The sequence below is a fragment of the Xenopus laevis genome, chromosome 9_10L (assembly GCF_017654675.1).
Source record: "Xenopus laevis strain J_2021 chromosome 9_10L, Xenopus_laevis_v10.1, whole genome shotgun sequence".
In the NCBI taxonomy this organism is placed as follows: domain Eukaryota; kingdom Metazoa; phylum Chordata; class Amphibia; order Anura; family Pipidae; genus Xenopus; species Xenopus laevis.
The window spans coordinates 133,388,234-133,412,823 of record NC_054387.1 but is presented as its reverse complement, the minus strand read 5'-3'; the positions used below and the strand labels follow the sequence as shown (position 1 = coordinate 133,412,823).

Genomic DNA, 24,590 nt, shown 5'->3' with positions numbered 1-24,590 from the left:
GCTATTTGCACTGTTATTAAAGGGGTGGTTCAACTTTAAGGTAACTTTTATTATGTTATAGAATGGCCAATTCCTACCAAATAGGTTTTCATTGTTTATTTTTTATAGTTTTATAATAATTTGCCTCTTTCTTCTGCGCAGCTTTCAAATGGGCGTCGCTGACTCCCTTCTAAAAAACGAATGCTCTGTTAGGACAGTGGCACACGGGCAGATTCGGGAAGATTTAGTCACCTCTTCTGCGGGGCCACAATCTCCCAGAACTGCCTTCCCCCGATATAATGAGAAAACGCTGATGCACTCAAGGTGCTTTGATTTCCGAAGTCGCCAGGGGACTAAATCTCCCCGAATCTGCCCGTGTGCCCCTGCCCTAAGGTTACAAATGTATTTTTATTGAAACTTTTTATTAGTGATCCTTCTATTCAGACCTCTCCTATTCATATTCCAGTGTCTTATTCAAGTCCATGCATGGTTACTAGGGTTAATTGGACCCCGAAGATGGCTGCCGTGAACTGCGATCCATGAATCTGCACCGAGGGGTAAGTAGAAGGTTGGGTGCAGTTATGCTGAGGGGAGGAGGGAGGGGGGTCTTTGTGGAGTGGGGCGTAGGGTTTTTTCTCCCAGAGATAGATACAGGGCGGAACAACAGTTTGTGATTTATTAGGGAACATATCTACACTAACATAACACTGTAAGGAGGGGGTTATAATAAACTCACATACGTGTGTTACACTTTCTATAAAACAACCTCCTAAAAGGGTTGTAGAGGTTTATTGACAGCAGGAGCACAGATGAAGGGTAGACTAGTCATGGTAACTATTCACCAGGTACCTCCCTTTCCTAATGAACTATAGCGCAGTACCTTCTTATGATAACCCCCATATACTGACCCTCTTTACCCCCACATTATCGCCATTTTGGCTTCTCCTTCGCGTGTGACGTAAGCGCGCCCGAATGCACCACGTGCCCTTTCTATCCCCTGGCCTGAGATAGCTGCGGAGGCGGGTCTGGCCTTGGAACGCACGACGTCACACGTCAACGATGGCGGCTGGGAAAGACGATCAGTTGAAACGCACCCCTACGTCACGCGTAATGGCGTCAGTGAATGCAGACCCGAGCTGGCGGCGGATCCGCCGCAGCCGATAAAAGAGGTGAGTCCGGGTCCCCATCCCACTTTCTCCCTCCGCCGAGACGGGAAGGGCGATTAGCAAGTGAGAGTTTCCCGAGCTGCAGTGGGGCGGGATCGACTGGTCGCTGCGGCCGCTCCATATTTGCATGTAATATCCCTCAGCCTGCGCTATTTTCCAGCTGCGTCCGCTTCCCCTTCCTCCGCCCCTCCCGCTGAGCTCTAATCGCTGCGTCCGCTCACAGTCGGCCGCTCGGTAGGAATGCTGGGAGTTGTAGTCCAGGCGTTGTCAGTAGAGGTGCCGTGTGTATTTATAGGCCAGTGACATTTGTGTGTGAGACTTGGCCTGAGAGCAGACACCCCACCCTGTGTTACCCAACAGCTTCCTGACAGGGTGAGCTCACGTGTGTCTCATACTGGGGGGATTCTCTTGTGACAACTGCACCCCCCCATTATTGGTCCAGTCTCACCCCCTCTAATGACCCTCCCCAATTCCATGTCACCACTGGGGGGTAAAACATGACATTTATAGGGGGGACCCCTCCCAAGATCTATTTTATATTCAACGAAGACCCAATATCCGGTCATTCCTCATTCTTCTGATTAGTAAATGCCACAGTCTAAAGCAGCAGTGCGGACAATCTGAAGAACCCACCGATCAGTTGCACAAAACTAGAGGAATGAGGAATGAGGAATGATTGGATCTTGGGGAGGTAAAATTCACAAAAAACAAGAGAAAAAAACAAAAAGTTTTTGGGTGGAGTTCTCCTTTAAAAGGTAATATCTGTTTGTCCAATAGCTGCAAATAAAATAGTTCCCAGCCACAACTTGCCCCATGTGCCCTCCCCCTTATGGAACGAAAGGGCGGCCCGTGTATATGAGCTGCTCATTGGCTGCACTTGGGCAATAATCACAGGGGAGGAGCAAGTTGTGTAGGCGGGACTTGTAGTTTATAGGGGCCTGGAGAGTTGCCCGCTGCTGCCGCCATGATTATATACTGTGTTGTTTGTACCTGTCAGCTCATCTGATGTGGGGCAGATAGGGATGGGGGGGGACACAGTGGAATGGCATTAAACAAATCTAATTAGTGGTTTTACATATGTGCCCCTTTGTGTGCCTGGCTAAGGAGCATGGGATTGTTATACAGGATTTACTTGCTTCTGGCTATATATATATATATATATATATATATATATATACAGTGCTGGGCAATAGTATGGCTGCTCTGTGACAGTCTGTCAGCCCTTGTGATGTTGCTGAACTACAACCTCTAGCTGCAATGCTATTTGTTTAACCCACTGTCAGAATTCCAATGGGGTCAGCGCCCCCTGTTCCTGGGGCAGGGTTGTAGAGTAATAAGGGGACTGCGGGGAGGTAGAGTAATGAGAGGACTGTGGGGGAGGTAGAGTAATGAGAGGACTGTGGGGTCGTAGGGCAATGAGAGGACCGCGGGGTCGTAGGGTAAAGAGAGGACCGCGGGGTCGTAGGGTAAAGAGAGGACCGCGGGGTCGTAGGGTAAAGAGAGGACCGCGGGGTCGTAGGGTAAAGAGAGGACCGCGGGGTCGTAGGGTAAAGAGAGGACCGCGGGGTCGTAGGGTAAAGAGAGGACCGCGGGGTCGTAGGGTAAAGAGAGGACCGCGGGGTCGTAGGGTAAAGAGAGGACCGCGGGGTCGTAGGGTAAAGAGAGGACCGCGGGGTCGTAGGGTAACGAGAGGACTGTGAGGTTGTAGAGTAAGTAGAGAAAAGGCAGTACCAATTTGGATAGGGCGTACAGAAAGGGAGGGAGGGCAGTACTGTTTCGAATAAGGTGTACAGAAGGGGAGGTCAGTGCCAGTTTGGATAGGGTTACAGAATCGAGAGAGGGCAGTACCGTTTTGGATAGGGGTACAGAGGGTAGTACCGTTTTCAATAGGGTGTACAGAAAGGGAGGGCAGTACCGTTTTGAATAAGGGGTATAGAAGGGGAGGTCAGTGCCAGTTTGGATAGGGTTACAGAATGGAGAGAGGGCAGTACCATTTTGGATAGGGGTACAGAAGGTAGAGAGGGCAGTACCATTTTGGATAGGGGGTACAGAAGGGGAGGTCAGTGCCAGTTTGGATAGGGGGTAAAGACGATAGAGAAGGCAGTAACATTTTGGACAGGGGTTCAAAAGGTAAGGCAGTACCATTTTGGATAGGGGGTACAGAGGGTAGACTGTGCAGTACCATTTTATATATGGGTACAGAATGGAGAGAAGGCAGTACCATTTTGGTTAGTGGGTAGAGAGGGCAGTACCATTTTGGATAGGGGATACAGATGGTAGAGAGGACAGTACCATTTTGGATAGGGGTTCAGAAGGTAGAGAGGACAGTACCATTTTGGATAGTGGTTCAGAAGGTAGAGCGGACAGTACCATTTTGGATAGGGGGTACAAATGGTAGAGAGGACAGTACCATTTTGGATAGGGGGTACAGATGGTAGAGAGGACAGTACCATTTTGGATAGGGGGTACAGATGGTAGAGAGAACAGTACCATTTTGGATAGGGGTTCAGAAGGTAGAGAGGACAGTACCATTTTGGATAGGGGTTCAGAAGGTAGAGAGGACAGTACCTTTTTGGATAGGGGATACAGAGGACAGTACCATTTTGGATAGGCGGTACAGATGGTAGAGAGGACAGTACCATTTTGGATAGGGGTTCAGAAGGTAAAGAGGACAGTACCATTTTGGATAGGGGTTCAGAAGGTAGAGAGGACACTACCATTTTGGATAGGGGTTCAGAAGGTAGAGAGGACAGTACAATTTTGGATAGGGATACAAATGGTAGAGGGCCGTACCGTTTTGTATAGGGGGTACAGATGGTAGAGAGAATGGTACCATTTTGGATAGGGGTTCAGAAGGTACAGAGGACAGGACCATTTTGGATAGGGGTGCAGATGGTAGAGAGTGCAGTACCATTTTGTATATGGGTACAGAATGGAGAGAAGGCAGTACCATTTTGTATAGTGGGTAGAGAGGGCAGTACCATTTTGATAGTGGTACAGATGGTAGAGAGGGCAGTACCATTTTGGATAGGGGTACAGAAGGCAGAGAGGGCAGTACCATTTTGGATAGGGTTTGAGAAGGTAGAGAGGCCAGTACCATTTTGTATAGAGGGTAGAGAGTGCAGTACCATTTTGTATATGGGTATAGAATGGAGAGAAGGCAGTACCATTTTGTATAGTGGGTAGAGAGGGCAGTACCATTTTGATAGTGGTACAGATGGTAGAGAGGGCAGTACCATTTTGGATAGGGGTACAGAAGGCAGAGAGGGCAGTACCGTTTTGGATAGGGGATACAGATGGTAAAGAGGGCAGTAACATTTTGTATAGAGGGTACAGATGGTAGAGAGAGCAGTACTATTTTGGATAGGGGTAGAGAGGGCAGTACCATTTTGGACAGGGTTTCAGAAGGTGGAGAGGACAGTATCATTTTGGATAGTGGGTAGAGAGGGCAGTACCATTTTGTACAGGGGTTCAGAAGGTAGAGAGGACAGTACCATTTTGGATAGTGGGTACAGAGGGTAGAGAGGGCAGTGCCATTTTTAATAGGGGTTTAGAAGGTACAGAGGAGAGTACCATTTTGGATAGGGTGTACAGAGGGTAGAGAGGGCAGTACCATTTTGAATAGGGATACAGAATGGAGAGAGGGCAGTACTATTTTGGATAGGGGTACAGAAGGTAGAGAGGGCAGTACCATTTTGGATCGGGGGTACAGACCGTACAGAGGGCAGTTACATTTTGGACAGGGGTTCAGAAGGTGGAGAGGACAGTACCATTTTGGATAGTGGGTACAGAGGGTAGAGAAGGCAGTACCATTTTTAATAGGGGTTCAGAAGGTACAGAGGAGAGTACCATTTTGGATAGGGGATACAGAGGTTAGAGAGGGCAGTACCATTTTGAATAGGGTTACAGAATGGAGAAAGGGCAGTACTATTTTGGATAGGGATACAGAAGGTAGAGAGGGCAGTACCATTTTGCATAGGGGGTACAGATGGTAGAGTGGGCAGTACCATTTTGCTTAGGGGGTACAGATGGTAGAGTGAGCATTACCATGTTGGATAGGGGGTACAAATGGTAGAGAGGACAGTACCATTTTTGGATAGGGGGTACAGATAGCAGAGAGAACAGTACCATTTTGAATAGGGGTTCAGAAGGTAGAGAGGGCAGTACCATTTTGGATAGGGGTTCAGAAGGTAGGACAGTACCATTTTAGATAGGGGCTACAGATGGTAGAGAGAGCAGTACCATTTTGGATAGGGGGGTACAGAGGGTAGAGAGGGTAGTAACATTTTGAATAGGGGTTCAGAAGGTACAGAGGACAGTACCATTTTGTATAGGGGGTAGAGAGGGCAGTAACATTTTTGATAGGGGTACAGATGGTAGAGAGGACAGTACCATTTTGGATAGGGGTACAGATGGTAGAGAGGACAGTACCATTTTGGATAGGGGTACAGATGGTAGAGAGGACAGTACCATTTTAGATAGGGGTACAGATGGTAGAGAGGACAGTGGCATTATGGGTAGTGGTGCATAAGGAACACAGGGCACTGGCAGGAGGGTAGCGGTGCTGAAGCGATTGGGGGCGGTGCCAGTAGGGAATAGAGGTGCAGAAGGGAGGTCTGTTGCGCATGAGGTTTGTGTGCAGGAGAGAGGGGCTGGGCATGTTGCCTGGAGGTGTTTGGGGTCAGGAGGGAGCACTTGGCTACTAGTTTATGAAGGAATACAAGGGACACTAGCCCATGGGAGCCGAATGCCAGGCACTGTCCTTGTGCTGCTTCTGGTTGGCAGAGTGCGGCAATGTTATATGAGGAGTGTGTGGGTCGGAGGCGGTGGTTGGGGCAGGATTCCTGTGCCCTCCAGCTGGAACCAATGACAGAGCTGTAACTAGGGCCGTCAGCAGAGGGGGTGGGACTAGAAATTTCTAAGATTTCTTATGCTTTCTCCTTCTCATTCACAACTGCTCTCTGGCAGCTATAGGGTAAAAGGGGTAAGGGAGCAATGCTCTGCAGCCATTGGTACTGGAGTAATGCTCTGCAGCTCTGCCAGTGGTCTGGTATAAAGGAGCGATGCTCTATGGTGACGGAGTGTGGTTTTGTACTTCTGCTACTGGATCAGAGTAATGGAGGGATGTTCTGCGGATCTGTCACTGTCTGGGCCTGGGTAATTATTACCTTTTATTTATATAGAGTATTTATATGACCCAGTAAGGTCCATTATAACATTTGCACACACTAGGGGCAAGTTACTGTGCAGGAGTGTCATATGCACGGGAAGAGTTAATGGAGTGATGCTCTGCAGGGGAAGAGTTAATGGAGTGATGCTCTTTGCATTGTATTTGCTGCATATTGTGATTAGCTGGTCACTGTTGTATGCATTTATCTGGCAGGATTAGGGTTAACATGGAAGTTAGAATTAGTTTGCAGCACTAGGTGGTTAGTGGGCAACTCTAGGAAGGACTGGCATCTGGTTAGTTAACATCACTGAGTAGGATTTCCAGGGGGAGTAGCTTTGTGGGACTGTGAGGGGGTCGGTGGCAGCTGTGGGTCAGACTGACAGGGGTTAGTGGCCAGTGCAGGGTAGAAATGAGAGGGCACAGTTTAGTTGGTTGTGTGGGATTTGCAGGGGGCAGTTAGTTGTTGGCTGGGGGTGAGTTGTTTGTGTGTGTGGGAATGGCAGGATTGAGATGGTTGTGTGTGTGTGGGATTAGCAGGATTGAGATGGTTGTGTGTGTGTGGGAATGGCGGGGCTGAGTTGGTTGTGTGTGTGAATGGCAGGATTGAGATGTTTGTGGGTGGGGGAATGGCAGGATTGAGTTGTGTGTGTGGGAATAGCAAAATTGAGATGGTTGTGTGTGTCAGGATTGAGATGTGTGGGGGGGGTGGAAGGATTGAGATGTTTGTGGGTGGGGGAATGGCAGGATTGAGTTGTGTGTGTGTGGGAATAGCAAAATTGAGATGGTTGTGTGTGTCAGGATTGAGATGTGTGGGGGGGGTGGAAGGATTGAGATGGTTGTGTGTGTGTGTGTATGTGAATGGAAGGATTGAGATGGTTGTGTTTGTTCATGATTGGCAGGATTGACATGGTTGTGTGTGTGGGAATATCAGGATTGAGATTGTGTGTGTGTGGGAATGGAAGGATTGAGATTCTGTGTGTGGGAATAGCACAATTGAGATGGTTGTGTGTGTCAGGATTGAGATGTGTGGGGGTGGTGGAAGGATTGAGATGGTTGTGTGTGTGGGAATATCAGGATTGAGATTGTGTGTGGGTGGGAATGGAAGGATTGAGATTGTGTGTGTGGGTGGGAATGGAAGGATTGAGATTGTGTGTGGGTGGCAGGGCAAAGACCCTCTTGTTGGCCAACTTTGTCAAATGAGCAGATGCTTTGGGGTTTGAGCAGCAATACTTAGGAGCCCAGTTGTAGCGCGCAGAAGGTTCCTTCATATCCCACAGTTGTTTGTATATCACCATGGACTAACCTTCATTTGTAGCCTTGCTGAGCATGCTGGGACATTACATTTTGTGCTCTTAGCTTGCAGTTTAGGTACAGAGGACTTATTCTATTGGTTATTCTATTAGTGAAATGGAATGAGAGTGGATTGGCATGTGGCAAGGGTTATGCAGATCTCAGAGGGACCAAATGAAGCTCCGCCGGTTTTATTGGTGAATGTTATAGGTAGTTGGGTGAGTCTATTGGTTACCGGCCTGTGAGTCTGATCTCAGTTGTGGGACTTTTCATGTACTGGCACATACAGCTCATTGCACCCAACCTACTCATCAAAACAAGAGGTTGAGTGATAGCCCCGCCCAGCAGGTCCCATGGGAGGGGACACGTTCAGAACAAGAGGTTAATCTCTGTGATAGCCCCGCCCAGCAGTTGCCATGGGAGGAAACAGATTTAGAATGATTGGTTAGTCCCTGAGATAGCCCCGCCCAGCAGTTGCCATGGGAGGGGACAGACTTAGAATGATTGGTTAGTCCTTGTGATAGCCCCGCCCAGCAGTTGCCATGGGAGGAAACAGATTTAGAATGAGTGGTTAATCCTTGTGATAGCCCAGCAGTTGCCATGGGAGGAAACAGATTTAGAATGATTGGTTAGTCCCTGAGATAGCCCCGTCCAGCAGTTGCCATGGGAGGGGACAGATTTAGAATGATTGGTTTGTCCCTGAGATAGCCCCGTCCAGCAGTTGCCATGGGAGGGGACAGATTTAGAATGATTGGTTTGTCCCTGAGATAGCCCCGTCCAGCAGTTGCCATGGGAGGGGACAGATTTAGAATGATTGGTTAGTCCCTGAGAAAGCCCCGTCCAGCAGTTGCCATGGGAGGAAACAGATTTAGAATGATTGGTTAGTCCCTGAGATAGCCCCGCCCAGCAGTTGCCATGGGAGCAAACAGATTTAGAATGATTGGTTAGTCCTTGTGATAGCCCCGCCCAGCAGTTGCCATGGGAGGAAACAGATTTAGAATGATTGGTTAGTCCCTGAGAAAGCCCCACCCAGCAGTTGCCATGGGAGGAAACAGATTTAGAATGATTGGTTAGTCCCTGAGATAGCCCCGCCCAGCAGTTGCCATGGGAGGAAACAGATTTAGAATGATTGGTTAGTCCCTGAGATAGCCCCGCCCAGCAGTTGCCATGGGAGGGGACAGATTTAGAATGATTGGTTAGTCCCTGAGATAGCCCCGCCCAGCAATTGCCATGGGAGGAAACAGATTCAGCTTCTGGACCAGTGTTCCTCTGACACCGGCCAAGTGTACTTTTCTTCTTAGCATTGTGCCGCCATACTCATCATGTCCCAGCCTCCTTTGCACATGAGCAGAGATTTTCTGTAGCGCTTGCTCAGGGAGGCGCAAAGGATGCTGGGACATGAAGAGTATGGCGGCACAAAGGAGAAAAGTAGACTTGGCCGCTGCGTTTTTGGAAGAAAACTGCCAGCCCTGGGTCTGTAGTGAGTGGAATTATCATGGGTGGGTGCCTAAAAATCTATCACCTCCCTTAGTGGACTTGGGGGAGGAGGTGCGTTTATTAGCATGGTTGTTTTTTTTTTTTGTTTGTTTTTTTATTTGATTAAAGACCAGGTCACCGGCTGTACAAAGCAAAAGAGAAAGGGACTGGTTAAATGAACAAATCAATCAGTATCCCCCCCATGCTAAGAAGTGCTGTATTCCAATGACACTCCTACTGAGACCTGGGCCTGATTGAGCAAAGCATTATGGGCCTCTCCCATAACCACAGGCTCCTGTGTGGCACCCGCCGAGGCTTTGTCTCCATCTAAACGGCCTGGCCAGGGATGTAGATGCTGTGATATAAAGGGGAAATTGACCCAAATAAAAACGTGCGCTCAGTAGAAATCTGGGTGGCAGTAAAACTAGGTGTGGGAGTAGAAAGCGAAATAATTGCCATTCGGGGGCGCTCTACAGAGATTTTGTCATGCCCCCATCCCTCCCACACGCTCCAGGTAAACTATCTCCCATGGATATCAGGAATCAAACACAAGACCCTACAGGTGCCATTCAGCCAATCACAGGGTTGATACAGAATGTTTCTTCTCTGAGTGGATGGTCTGTATACCCCCAACACTTTTCATCTCCTATCCACAGCCTCGGGTGGTCCCCCCTACATAGGGAGTGGTGGCGCTGTCCCGCGGGGGGCTCCCTCTGGGCCTCGTCATGCCGTCCAACGCTCGGGCCGGCAACCTGAAGGACCCAGAGGTGGCTGAGCTCTTTTTTAAAGATGACCCAGAGAAACTCTTCGCTGACCTTCGAGAAATTGGACATGGCAGCTTCGGAGCAGTTTACTTTGTGAGTATTCAGTGCTGGTTCTATGACTGCTACTGACTAAGCAAACAATATGGCTGCTCTTGTATCTTTCTCTGTGACCCCGGATCTCCATTACTGACCCTCACGCTGCCCCTTTTCTCTCTCCCAGGCCAGGGATATCCGTAACAATGAGGTTGTGGCCATTAAGAAGATGTCGTACAGTGGGAAGCAATCAAATGAGGTGGGTGCACTCAGCCGGGGGGAATAATGGGGCTAATGGGATTATTCTTCTCCTCTGAACCCTCTGTCTGTGTCCAACAGAAATGGCAGGACATTATAAAGGAAGTAAAGTTCCTCCAAAAGCTCCGACACCCAAACACTATTGAGTATAAAGGATGTTACCTGAGGGAGCACACTGCCTGGGTAAGTAGGGGCCTGACTGGATTAATCCTATATGTCTATAGGTTTGGGGATGGAGCCCTATACCCTCCTGCTGAGCCATTCATTACCACACTGCTGATTCTCATCCCTTTAACAACAGCATGAGGGCCACACATTGAGCTTGTTGTACAGTTGCACATTTACACTGTGAATGACCCCTGTCCAAACAGGTTATACAACACACTCACCCCCTCATCTGATACACCGGCTGCACTACCCTGCCCATTGCTGGCAGTGTGTGTGTGTAAAGTACTGAGAGATCTGAGTGTGTAAAGTACTGAGAGATCTGAGTGTGTGTCTGTGTGTAAAGTACTGAGAGATCTGAGTGTGTGTGTGTAAAGTACTGAGAGATCTGAGTGTGTGTGTGTGTGTGTGTGTAAAGTACTGAGTGTGTGTGTAAAGTACTGAGTGTGTGTGTGTAAAGTACTGAGAGATCTGAGTGTGTGTAAAGTACTGAGAGATCTGAGTGTGTGTGTAAAGTACTGAGTGTGTGTGTAAAGTACTGAGTGTGTGTGTAAAGTACTGAGTGTGTGTGTAAAGTACTGAGTGTGTGTGTAAAGTACTGAGTGTGTGTGTAAAGTACTGAGTGTGTGTGTAAAGTACTGAGTGTGTGTGTAAAGTACTGAGTGTGTGTGTAAAGTACTGAGTGTGTGTGTAAAGTACTGAGTGTGTGTGCAAAGTACTGAGAGTGTGTGTAAAGTACTGAGAGATCTGAGTGTGTGTGTAAAGTACTGAGTGTGTGTGTAAAGTACTGAGAGATCTGATTGTGTGTGTAAAGTACTGAGTGTGTGTAAAGTACTGAGAGATCTGAGTGTGCGTGTAAAGTACTGAGTGTGTGTGTAAAGTACTCAGAGATCTAAGTGTGTGTAAAGTACTGAGAGATCTGAGTGTATGTGTAAAGTACTGAGAGTGTGTGTGTGTAAAGTACTGAGTGTGTGTAAAGTACTGAGAGATCTGAGTGTGTGTGTAAAGTACTCAGAGATCTAAGTGTGTGTAAAGTACTGAGGTGTGTGTGTGTCATGTTTGTGCTACAGATCAAGCAAGTACAATAGCCCCCCCTGCAGGCTGCACACATCACTGCCAAACACCCCCTCCTCTCACTGACATAACTGCCTTCCCCTCACCTGAGCCCACAATAAAGTACGAGGGGCCCCAGGTCTGTAATTAATCCTGGTATCACCCTGATCCCTTCCCTGCTAATGTTTGTCTCTTGTGTAGCTGGTGATGGAGTACTGCCTGGGATCTGCTTCTGATCTCCTGGAGGGTGAGTGTCCTCCTGCCTAATTCACTAAAGCCCTAACTTCCCCTTTGTTCCCAACTGGTTTGAGTTAAGAGTTTAATGTGGGAGACGTCATATGAAATCCAGTGGGAGAGTGTTTATCTGCTTGTCTTGTTTCTGCTTTCCCACCAGTGCACAAGAAACCTTTGCAGGAGATGGAAATTGCTGCTATTACCCATGGTGCACTGCAAGGCTTGGCCTATCTCCATAACCACAACATGATCCACCGGTAAGAGTCAGAGCTGCTGTTGTTGTCTAATAGACTGATGCTCTATCTGTGCAATGTCTCTGTTTTATTTCCCTGCCTGCTCAACACCACCCCCTGTCCCTGTAGTCCTGAATTAGTTGCCTTCCCATTCCTGCCCCCCATTCCCTCTTGCACCCTTCCATTCCTCCTCTGGTCCACTGAACTCTCTCCTGCTGCTGGTATTGCTCGCCCTTGCCTCCCCATTCATCCTGTACCTCTGGCCTCCTCTTCTCACTATCCAACTCTTCTTGACTCCTCCCTACCTGCCTGTCTTAAGTCTTCCCTAACCACCTCTTTTTGACTCTGCCCTACGGAACGGATTTTAGGACATTATCAGGAGAAAACGGGCTCCTGCGTGCACTCTATTAATGAAGACATATGCAGACTCGCCTCTTATTTTACTTACTGATCTGAAGAGGCTGCAGTCACACCTCCGTGTTGCCCTCATATGCTGTTGCGATCTCCCCCTTCATGACTCAGTCCTAAGCCCTCCCGCCCCAGACCTCTGCTCCTAAACCAGGCTGAGGACGGAGGACCCAGGACAGAGGTGTGACGTCAGCCTTTGAGGATGGGTGAGAGAAAAAGCAGGCGATGCAGCATTCCTCTGTCTTATGAGAGTGCATGCAGGAGAGAGATTTCCCCTGAGGATGTCCTAAAATGTGTTCCGTACTGCCCTCCTCTCCTACCACTCTCCTCTCTGCAACACCTCCCTACCCACGACCTCTCTTTGGCTTCTCTCCTTCCACCCAACAATCCTTGACTCATTCCTATTGACCTCTTTTCAACTTCTCCCTGCCTGCTTCTCCTTGGCCTCTCCTCTCTCACCCGTCTATCTTCGGCTCCTCCCTGTCCACCTTTTCTTGACTCCTCCTTACCTGCCTGTCTCTCCCCTTCCTCCTGCCTCTCCTCAGCTCCTCCCTATACACCTCTCTTTGTCTCCTCCCTATACACCTCTTTTTGTCTCCTCCCTATACACCTCTCTTTGTCTCCTCCCTATACACCTCTCTTTGTCTCCTCCCTATACACCTCTTTTTGTCTCCTCCCTACCCTCCCACCTCTACTGTTGAGCCTCTCCTCCCGCCCACTTCTGCCTGTGATATCTCTTCCCACCCTTTGCCAGTTCCTCCCCACCAGTTCACCCTTGTATGTTTATTTTTATTCCACATAGGGATGTGAAGGCAGGGAATATCCTTCTTACTGAGCCAGGACTGGTGAAGTTGGGAGATTTTGGATCAGCCTCTATAATGGCTCCAGCCAACTCTTTTGTGGGGACGCCATATTGGTGAGAACGTTTTTAAGTACACAAATTGTCTTCATGTTACAAAAAGTTTCCCTAAACTGCCCAACCATCCCTTTAATATGAGACGCCCGGGTAATCAGAATTTGTCTTGTTGCAATGTATGATGGGGGGTGCAGGGGCACAGCCAGTGAGTGTGTGTGTGTGTGTGTGTGTGTGTGTGTGTGTGTGTGTGTGTGTGTGTGTGTGTGTGTGTGTGTGTGTGTATATATATATATATATATATATATATATATATATATATATATATATATATATATATATATATATGGTGCGTTGGTCAAGTTTTTTGCATATGTAGTAAAGGATGGACCCGCACTCCACAGTTCTTGGTGAAAAAAATGATGTGTTTTATTCACAATGCATATCCAACGTTTCGGTCCACGCTGGGACCTTTCTCAAGGATAAATGGCATGTACACAAACAGTGCTTAAATCCCTTTAGAATTGGCGCCAATATGGCGGTCATATTTGGCGCCAATTCTAAAGGGATTTAAGCACTGTTTGTGTACATGCCATTTATCCTTGAGAAAGGTCCCAGCGTGGACCGAAACGTTATATATATATATATAGAAGGTGGTAATGCAGAACATTTGCTCTATATTGTACATTCTGGTGCAGAATCATTAGAGATGGTGTTTATCAGCACTTGCCTGTAGTTGAGTCCAGTGCAGCTGACATGTCTTTTCTATAGGATGGCTCCAGAGGTGATACTCGCCATGGACGAGGGACAGTATGATGGGAAGGTGGATGTCTGGTCTCTGGGGATAACAAGCATTGAATTAGGTGAGTGCTGGGCTGTTAGTGACTGTTTCACATCTGTCATTGGTTTCCTGGTCCCTCCCAGTGCTTAGCTGTGTGCAGAGCTGCATCCTGCACAACACACACATACACACATATATACACACAAATATATATACATACACACTCTCCATGGTGACTTCCTGCAGAGCCGGGCTTCCTGCCTTCTCTGTGAAATTTCTCTGCCCCCTCCTTTTCGTTTCCTGCACCTCACAGTAGCCAAAGCATTAAGTGTGGCCATTACTATCACTATCTATTGTGTGCAGAGCTTAAGGTGGCCATAGACACACAGATGATATTGTATGAAACAAATTTTCGCACAATATCCGGTGCTTGTATGGGGGGAAAAGAGCCGACCGATATCGACAGAAGACTTGGACACCGGTCGGCTCGTTGATCGGTCTGGATGGAAAATTTTAATTGGGTGCCTTTGAACTAACATTGTTAGTGCTGAATCGTCAGAAATTCTATTGTTTCTATATGTATATCTGACAATTCAGTAGGAGAAGAGTAGTCAGCACATCGATTCTCACTTTTCTTTGGAGATGGTGCACGTTCTACAATGGCCACTTACCATTGGCAAAACTGTGTAGTAGAAGATTGAACAGCACCACCAACTCTTCAAATGGTTAAAAAGCCTTTATTTATGCTTCTGTGGGCATCATCTGACCATTCAGCTGTACATTTTGCGGTACTGCAGATTATCCAGCTCTCTCACGGCAACCTTTGTGCGTTGGATCAGCTCCATGATGACGGTCTGTGGGCGCTCCCTTTGTAGGAACCGGTGCTGGGATCAAGATGGGACAAATGACTGTATTGAAACTAACGATTTTTCTTGGAGACCTCTTTTCCAAGAAAGATCGTAATTGTTACGTCTATGGCCACCTTTAATCGTGCTCCAGTAGCCAGACTCTGCTGAGCTTTTAAACCTCTCCCTAGCCCTGTGCCAGCCTGCTCCAGGCTTCTTCTCCTCATCACCAACCCTTTGCTAACTGATTCAATCTCCCAAGCTCCTCTGAAGCCTCGTCCAACTCTGTACTCCTTGTGCTTCTGTCCACTCTCCATACTGTGCAAGTCTCGTGCCAATATAATGCCTTCTCTTCTGCTCCCTGTCTAGCTGAGAGGAAACCTCCCCTGTTTAATATGAATGCAATGAGTGCCTTATATCACATCGCTCAGAACGAGTCTCCTGTCCTACAGTCCAACCACTGGTGAGCACCTACCTGCGTACACAAAATACAACTCTCTTGCTGGGTTATTGCCTTGTGCCTGGGGGAATATTATTTATTATATTATTTAGTTTAATGTTATTATTTTAGGGACACAGGATATCACCCCCCGTTACATTAATTACTGTTTATTATCAACCCTGTACTCTGACAGTTTGTTTCCCAGGAGTGAATTGATATCAAAGCTCAGCAGGGAAAGCAGTATGGCAGCCCTCACACATCTTACCATTTATATAGACTTTCTGTGCACATTATCCTGTATGGATGTGTTTTCGTGTAGAAAAATGAAGGGGAACAAAACACTGCTTTCTAATTAGGATATCTTTTGTATATGTTTCTTTATTACTAGGGACAGTGTAGGGGCTGCATGTGCGCATATGAGGAGGTGCTAATGAAATTGGCACAGGTTGTTCTGAAAGGACCAATGTCCCTTTTATTCTGCATATTTCTATAAATAGTTCAATAGCTGTGAGACGTGGGTGTGCTACTTGCAGTAGTGTGAACACTTAATTGACAGACATAATGCGCATAGGTAAGGGAATAAAGCAGAGAAGTGTAACTTCCATTGAGAGTAATGGCCAGTCAGATGGGAGTGCATTGTCCCATAATGTATATTATTGTATGACAGTTGCCTCAGGAAGCAGCAGCCTAAAGCCTGTGAGCCTCAATCTCTTTAGGTCTGAATATTTTCGGAACTTTGTGGATTCCTGCCTGCAGAAGATCCCCCAGGACAGACCCACCTCTGACATGCTGCTGAAGGTAAGTGGGGGTTTTGAAGGTAAAGGGGGGTCTGTCCTAGTCCAGGCACTGCTCTTTGTGTGAGCTCCGCGTATGCTCTCCCTCTTAAGTACAGTCATTTGTCCCATCTTGTTCCCAGCACCGGTTCCTGCAAAGGGAGCGCCCACAGACCGTCATCATGGAGCTGATCCAACGCACAAAGGATGCCGTGAGAGAGCTGGATAATCTGCAGTACCGCAAAATGAAGAAAATCCTCTTCCAGGACACCCAGAATGGGCCAAACACAGAGACTACAGAGGAGGAGGAGGTGAGGGGAAGCGCTGCGTTGGGTCCAAAAGGGAGTAGATGAAGGGGCATCTTGATAGCATGTGGGGCTTTGAGTACATCTCAAACTTGGGGGAAAGGTAGGCTAATAATATGTTCCCTATATCCCCAGGAGGCAGAACAGTTCTTACACTGCACAGGCACCATAACCAGCATGGAAAGCAGCCAATCAGTGCCAAGCATGTCCATCAGCGCCAGCAGCCAGAGCAGCTCCGTCAACAGCCTCGCCGATGCTTCCGATGACAGTGGAGAAATGGCAATGATGCAGGAGGGGGAGCACACAGTGACGTCCAACAGCTCCGTCATTCATCGCCTTCCGGTAATCTCCACTGTGTTTGTGCTGCGATTGTATTAGGGATGCACCGAATCCAGGATTCAGCCTTTTTCAGCAGGATTTGGCTGAATCCTTCTGCCCGGCCGAACCGAATCCTATTTTGCATGTGCAAATTAGGGATGGGGAGGGAATCGCTTTTTTTTGCGTCACAGAACAAGGAAGTTAAAAAAAAATTTCCCTTCCCACCCCTAATTTGCATATGAAAATTAGGATTCGGTTCGGTATTTGGCCGAATCTTTCGCAAAGGATTCGGGGGGTCGGCTGAATCCAAAATAGTGGCTTTGGTGCATCCCTAGATTGTATGGAGTTAGGTGGCAAGATATGTGTGTCCTCTGCAAATTACTCTGCCCCCTCCCCATAGCTTCTGTCTGCTGTTTTCAGTTCCCAGATAGATATATATTTATATATATATATATATATATAATATATATAGTAGGGATGCACCATTATTTGGGATTAAGCCGAATTCTTCGTGAAAGATTCTGCCGAATATGGAATCTGATTCCTAATTTGCATATGCAAAAAAGTGGGGGGAAAATGTTTTACTTGTTTTGTGATGAAAAGTCGTGTGATTTCCCTTCCCGTTCCTAATTCCTAATTTGCATATGCAAATTAGGATTTAGTTCAGCCAGGCACAAGGATTCGGCTGAATCCTACTGAAAACGGAGTCCTGGATTCAGTGTATCCCTAATATATAATATCTGTTGCTCCCTGTGAATCCTTTTTCCTTCACGGCTCATATGTATCTTGCCCATTGCCAGGCACATGATAATATATATGATGATCCGTATCAGCCAGAGATGGAAGCCCAGCAGTCCTCGTCTGCAGCCCGGCGCAGGGCATATTGCCGCAACCGTGACCACTTTGCCACTATCAGAACAGCATCCCTGGTAAGTTATTATTGTGAGAGAGGAGAATCAGGTCTTGGTGCTCTCCTCTGCTTTACAACTTCTTCTGACCTCTCCTGTAATCCTTCCTTTGGCTTTTCACCGCTCACTGGCCTCTCACTCTGCACAACCTCCAGGTAACGAGACAGATCCAGGAACATGAGCAGGACTCGGCACTGAGAGAGCAGATGTCTGGCTACAAACGCATGCGACGACAGCACCAGAAGCAGCTGATGGCTTTGGAGAACAAGCTGAAATCAGAACTGGATGAGCACCAGCAACGCTTAGACAAAGAGCTGGAGGCTCATCGGAGCAACTTTTCTGCTGAGAATGAAAAGATATCCAAGAAGCACCAGGCCATCTTCGAGAAGGAGGTAGAGAAGGAAATATTAGACTGGGACAGAGGAAAGATGTGCAGTGGGAGAGTAGCAACCTGGAGGAGCTTGGAGATCGGGTAGAAGTGGATGGTGGTTCCAATATGCAACCCTAATTTATCTGTTCAGGGGTGATTGATAATAATGGCTTTGTGGTCGTGGGAAGCTCAGAGAATTGGGGACTGTAGAATAATTTGTACAGTAGTGATGTGCATGACTAGGCCAAAACCCTCAGGATTGGTTTGTTTGTAGCACCAACTACCTCCAGGATTTGACTGGTCAGGGCCATACCCAGCACCATCCAGTGATGTCATTGCCCATAGCATTGTCACATCTGATGTCCTCACACGGGGTGGTTTTGGGGCAGGTTTTAAAATATTTAATGGAGACAATTTTGTATAAAAAATAAGAATGTACCAGTGCATTATACTCATTTAGATATAGAAGAATTGTGCTTAAAAAAAGTAGTGGTTTCTGCAAAATCCCTTATAATCTCTCCCTTCTCTTCCACTTGCTGCTCCCCGAATTCCCAGGCTGTGCACTCAGCTCACTGCACTGTAGGACAGGAACCAATCAGCAGCTAGCAGGACCTGATAGGGAACTGAAGCCTGTCTGTGCTTGTGTGACTGCAGGGCTGTGATTGGCTGTCCCCCTCCTACTGTGCTTCTGGCAGGGACACGCCCACCCCTCATGTGAAACACAGACAGGGACCAGAGAACATCTATAGGGAGCTCCAATAAAGGGGCTATTTTTAAAGATATTAATTTTAAGCACCATGTAAAAGCAACACCATATATTACTTATAATTGCCTACACAATTAGGGTTTTTTCATTTATCCTATATGTCTCCTTTAAACATTTAATCTGGCTTTGGAAATATAAGGTTCATGCTGTAATATTTCTACCCGTTCATCACTAGTGTAGAGCTCCACAGAACTGCAGCACATTCATCAGTCACAAGGCAAGGGGATGAGGAGTGTGTAAAGAAAAGTGTGGTTGGGGTGGAACCTTAGGGCTGGAAACTAGGGAGCAAGGGTAGGAGGAAGAAAAGATATAATTAGATCAGAAGAAGCAGGAAATGAAGGCTCAGATTGTTGATTGATTTTGCCATATTATCCCCCAGGCTAAGGGGGGAATGACGGAGGAGAAGAAATTCCAGCAACATATCTTGGGCCAGCAAAAGAAAGAGCTCACTAACCTGCTCGAGAGCCAGAAACGCCAGTACAAGATCCGCAAGGAGCAGCTGAAAGAGGTAGGGGGTTACTAGGGGCCGGCTCTAGGGGTGCAACACTCTGCAATACTCTGCTGCAATGACAACATCGCTGACTTTACAATAAGATTTCTGCGCTGTTTTCATATGTGCTGCGTATGGAGTTGGAAGAATTTATGGCATGGGCAGAACTTGCATTCTAAGGGAGTTATCTAATATAAGGCACTAAGTTTGCCCAGGGGCAGTAACTCATAGCAACCAATCAGCTGGTTGAATTTACTGGTCATCTGTTTAAAAGCAAACATCTTATTGGGGGGCTATGGGTTACCGCTCCTGGGCAAACTAAGTGCCTTTTATTACATATGGGGAACAGTGTTTAAATGACCAGTGACACAAAAAATGTAAAGTGTTTTAAAGTAATGAAAAAATGTACTCTTGCCCTGCACTGGTAAAAGTTACGTGTTTGCTTCAGAAAGGCTACTATAGTTTATATAAACAAGCTGCTGTGTAGCCATGGGGGCAGCCATTCAAGCACAGGATACACAGTAGATAACAGATAAGTACTACTATAGTTTATATAAACAAGCTGCTGTGTGGCCATGGGGGCAGCCATTCAAGCACAGGATACACAGTAGATAACAGATAAGTACTACTATAGTTTATATAAACAAGCTTCTGTGTAGCCATGGGGGCAGCCATTCAAATACAGCATACACAGTAGATAACAGATAAGTACTACTATAGTTTATATAAACAAGCTGCTGTGTAGCCATAGGGGCAGCCATTCAAGCACAGGATACACAGTAGATAACAGATAAGTACTACTATAGTTTATATAAACAAGCTGCTGTGTAGCCATGGGGGCAGTCATTCAAGCACAGGATACACAGTAGATAACAGATAAGTACTACTATAGTTTATATAAACAAGCTGCTGTGTGGCCATGGGGGCAGCCATTCAAGCACAGGATACACAGTAGATAACAGATAAGTACTACTATAGTTTATATAAACAAGCTGCTGTGTAGCCATGGGGGCAGCTGTTATACCATGAGTGTATAGAACTATCACAATGAGCTGTTTATCTAACAGCAACATATTTTAAAGATGAACGCACAATAATCATGCTGTGTTTCCCCATTTATGGACTGCAAAATGTTCCCAATGATCAATGTTTCCTTTTCTTTCCAGGAGTTGCAGGAGAACCAGAGCACCCCGAAAAGAGAGAAGCAGGAATGGCTGCTGAGGCAGAAGGAGAGCATGCAGCACTACCAGGCGGAGGAGGAGGCCAACCTGCTGCGCAGACAGAGACAGTACTTTGAGTTGCAGTGCCGCCAATATAAGCGCAAAATGCTGTTGGCACGGCACAACCTGGACCAGGATCTGCTTCGAGAGGTGAGGGAGACCTAACAAATGTCTTGGGCATTAAAGAACATTGGGAAGCAGGCCCTGACTGGCAGTCTATGGGTTCTGGCAGAGGGGCTGCTGCAAGTTCCAATAGACGTCACTATTTTTTGGGCTGTTTGGGCCTCTGTGTACTTCAAATGCCAGGGGAATAGTTACTGGGCTCCCGAGAGAGACTTGGGGAAAATAGAATGAGGAGGAGTTTAAGGTGCGTCCAAGAGGGAGACTTGGGGAAGATGTGCCATGACAGGACAAGTGAACCTGAGAGACATGTGGGATTGTGGGTGTTTATGCTTCTCCTGAGACAGAGACTTAGTATGGTGGGTGCTTTTGGTTATCCTGAGAGGAGACTGACTTTTAAGGAGCGGTATGTTGAATGTTTCAGGGGTAACATTTTTGATTATCTTCTCAGGAGCTAAACAAAAAGCAGACTCAGCGGGATCTAGAGTGCGCAATGCTCCTGCGCCAGCACGAGTGCACCCAAGAGTTGGAGTTCCGCCACCTGCAGCTCCTGCAGCACACGAGGAGTGAACTCATTCGCATGCAGCACCAGACAGAACTGGGGAACCAGCTGGAGTACAACAAACGGCGAGAGCAGGAACTGCGACAGAAGCATGCAGCCGAGGTCCGACAGCAGCCCAAAAGCCTCAAAGTAAGGCCTGGGGAGGAGGAGGAGGTGGAGGTGGAGGAGGAAGAGGGGGGAGAGGGAGACCAGTTTAGCCTCTGTAGCTCTGAGGATGAGGAAGAGCCTGTGTACTTAGAGGTGACCCCAGAGAGAACAGAGGCAGATGGCTGCCCAGACCAGGAGGTCCCTTATTTTGAGCTGTCTTCTGAGTGGGCGCAAGAGCCTACCAACTCTCTGCGTCCAGCTCCAACACTAACTGCCTCCTCTATGCCAAGCCATGCCCTATGTGCTGTCCTTACCCTGATAGCAGCTTCTCGCCCTTTTTGTCCTTGGTCATTACTCCCACTGCTTCTGGCTCTTCTCACCCTGTGGAGGCCAGGACCCTTGCTGGACTCTGTCCTAGTAGCTCTAGAGACACTGGGGGCCAGCCTGCTTTGCTGCTACATTATGTTGTACTGGGTCTTTGATTTGAGTCCAGCCTCCTTTCTGCTGCTGGCCCAAAGTTGTGGAGCAGTGGCTGCCCTAGCCTTAAGCTACCGGCTGCGTTTATATTATGTGCCTGTTCTGGCTATAGCAGTTGGGGTATTCACATCGCCAGGTATCTTCCTTTCACTCTTCCTGGTGGCGGGCTCATTGGGAAGGCCCGCTGGGGAGTGGCTGAAAGACTGGCCAAAACGAGCGCGTAGATTATGGCTCCGTGCCCTCCTGCGCTTGCCCGGGCCTCTGTTCAGAGTCCTGCAGCGATGTGGAGCAGCCGGAGAAGGTGGCCTATTCTACCTTTTCCCAAAAACCTACAAGGGCGGATTCCGAAGCCGTATCCCAGTGTTGGCTGGAGACTCCCGGGCTGTGAGTGGAGGTTGGGTTTATTGGCGTAGGAGGATTGTTAACACTCCATCAAGAATGGTAAAGATAGTGAATGAGACGTTGGCAAAGGGCGTGCGGAGGCTGTGTGCGGTTCTCCCTCCAGTAGCCCTTATTTACATGGAGAAGATGAGGCTCCTACGAGCAGAGAGGCCCAGTAGAATTCCCAGGCTGATGAGTCGGGAGCAGCGCAGGAGGGAGGCTGACAAGTGTAGGGATCTGAGAGGGACCCCATTGGGCAGGGGGGTCGGCAGACACAGCACAGTAAGGAGGACAAAGCCGCCCAAACCATGGAGATGAGCAACAAGCTGTTCATTATCCAGTCTTAACCGCTGCCTTCCTCAAACCATATAGTGCCTTATTAGAGTGCAGTTAGGGGTCGGCCAGGAGCACCTTACATGGGATCAAACCACTGGCAGTGTCTTCATGGGAACCAGTTTTGTTTTGTATTTTTGTTTTTCCTTCTGTTGCACGGGTCATGCTGGTCTCTGAGGCGAGAGCCGAATTCCCACCTATGTCTGCAGACAGGCAACTCGATTTCTGGGCTGTCTGACCTCTGGGGAGAAGGGTCATCTATTGGATATTGTGGTGCCACCCAGTACCAGTCACACCACTGCACAGCCCCCGGAGTCCCGTCCCCCCAATATACTAAATATTTATATATTGTGGTTTTGTGAGGCTTGCCAGTCTGTTTCATTGTGATTGGTTAGCTGTTCAGTTCAGTCATTGGTTGTTTCAGAATGGCTTCATGCTGTGAGTGGCTGGGTCTTGTATCTAGTATTGACCAATCAGAGGGCACGAGCCCAGAACTAAGCTGTTGGTAAGCCATAGCACGTTCCCCATATTTCACCCCTAATTCTTATTGTGACTCAATAAAAACGAGGGACAAATGGCTACAATATTGGTTTGGGATCATTTGCACATATTTGCATTTGCTCCGTGTCTGTATTAAATGGGGATTATAATGTATTATCTCATCCTATCATTACCCTACGGGGGCAGATGTCTTTGTTTATTATAGGGATACACCGAATCCACTATTTGGGATCCAGCTGAATTCCGAATCCTTCATGAAAGATTCAACTGAATACCGAAAATGAATCCAAATCATAATTAGCATATGCAAATTAGGGACAGAAAGGATAAAGCAAAGTTTTGTGACAAATAGTTAAAATTTCCCTTCTTGTCCCTAATTTGCATATGCTAATTAGGATCCAGTTAGGCCATGCACAAGATTTTGGCCAAATCTGAATCCTGCTGAAAAAGGCAGAATCCCAAACTGAAACCTGGATTTGGTGCATCACTATTTTATTTAGACACTTTGTCCTTAGGTAACTTTACTCACTCAAAACTTCACGTTTTCATACCCTGGTTTTAAGTTTTCCCTCGTTTTACAGTTTTTTTGGTGGTCCCACCAATAAATAACGCACAATCATTTCACAGAGGCCACATCTTTTTTTCTGGTCTCCTGAAAAAATGTAAAATGGGGGTTTCTACTGTAGTGCAATAATCTCCAGTTAATATGGGGACAGTAACGGTTGGTGGCAGTGCTGTAAGGAGGGCATGGTAGCCTTTCTAATCATTTGTTAAAGGACCAGTTTAAATAAATAAATTGTTAGTATATAGTATGGAACAAAAAAAAACCACAGACACATTTAACTTTGAAATCGCTAAGTCTTTATTGAGAAATAACTTACCAAAACTCCTCTTCAGAAAAGGTGATCCATTGTGCAGCGCTCGATTTCTCCTTCCTGCTTTCCTTATAGGAGATAATAGCCAGGGAGGAGAAATCGAGCCTCACACGATGGATCGTCGCCTTTTCTTTTTTCTGTCGCTTCAGTAAGTTATTTCTTAAAGGGTTACTGTCATGGGAAAACATGTTTTTTTTCAAAATTCATCAGTTAATAGTGCTGTTCTAGCAGAATTCTGCACTGAAATCATCTTTCAAAAGAGCAAACAGATTTTTTTATATTCAATTTTGAAATCGGACATGGGGCTAGACATCAGTTTCCCAGCTGCCCCCAGTCATGTGACTTGTGCCTGCACTTTAGGATGGAACTACTTTCTGGCAGGCTGTTATTTCTCCTACTCAATGTAACTGAATGTAACAGCCTGCCAGAAAGTAGTTCCATCCTAAAGTGCAGGCACAAGTCACATGACTGGGGGCAGCTGGGAAACTGATGTCTAGCCCCATGTCCGATTTCAAAATTGAATATAAAAAAATCTGTTTGCTCTTTTAAAAAATGGATTTCAGTGCAGAATTCTGCTGGAGCAGCACTATTAACTGACACATTTTGAAAAAAACAAGTTTTTCCATGACAGTATCCCTTTAATAAAGACTTAGCGATTTAAAAGTTAAATGTGTCTATGTGGGGTTTTTTCATTCTATACTGACTTTTTTAAGAAAATTGATGTTACTGGTCCTTTAAAGCCCCTGATCACTTTATCCTGACTGCAGGGGGGCTGCTGGGTGCCCAGGCTAAAGCTGAATGGTTTGTGTCGGTGCATCGAGGGGCAAATGTATTAGTTCTCTGTTTGATTTGTTGTGGGTTTTTTTTGCTGATTTTCTATTGTGAATGTAAAATGTTATGAAGTCTCTAAGCTGAGGGATCTTTTGTTATATCCCAAGAGCTGCTGGTATTACT

At 47.0% G+C, this 24,590-nt stretch overlaps 1 protein-coding gene across 4 annotated transcripts in view; it reads left to right on the top strand.

Moving 5' to 3' along the window:
* Positions 1-1,000: 1,000 nt before the first annotated feature.
* The window catches only part of taok2.L (TAO kinase 2 L homeolog), a 39,304-nt gene continuing 15,714 nt past the window's right edge, over positions 1,001-24,590 (top strand). The window contains exons 1-17 of one of the 4 annotated variants that reach the window (XM_041575604.1): positions 1,001-1,148; positions 9,738-9,938; positions 10,066-10,137; positions 10,218-10,319; positions 11,556-11,601; positions 11,749-11,845; positions 13,032-13,145; positions 13,854-13,945; positions 15,078-15,171; positions 15,867-15,948; positions 16,067-16,234; positions 16,364-16,570; positions 17,347-17,475; positions 17,610-17,846; positions 18,970-19,098; positions 20,247-20,450; positions 20,872-21,111. In XM_041575604.1, the coding sequence (XP_041431538.1) occupies positions 9,807-9,938; positions 10,066-10,137; positions 10,218-10,319; positions 11,556-11,601; positions 11,749-11,845; positions 13,032-13,145; positions 13,854-13,945; positions 15,078-15,171; positions 15,867-15,948; positions 16,067-16,234; positions 16,364-16,570; positions 17,347-17,475; positions 17,610-17,846; positions 18,970-19,098; positions 20,247-20,450; positions 20,872-21,111 (2,145 nt within the window). In that variant the 5' untranslated portion in view covers positions 1,001-1,148; positions 9,738-9,806. 4 annotated transcript variants of the gene reach the window in all.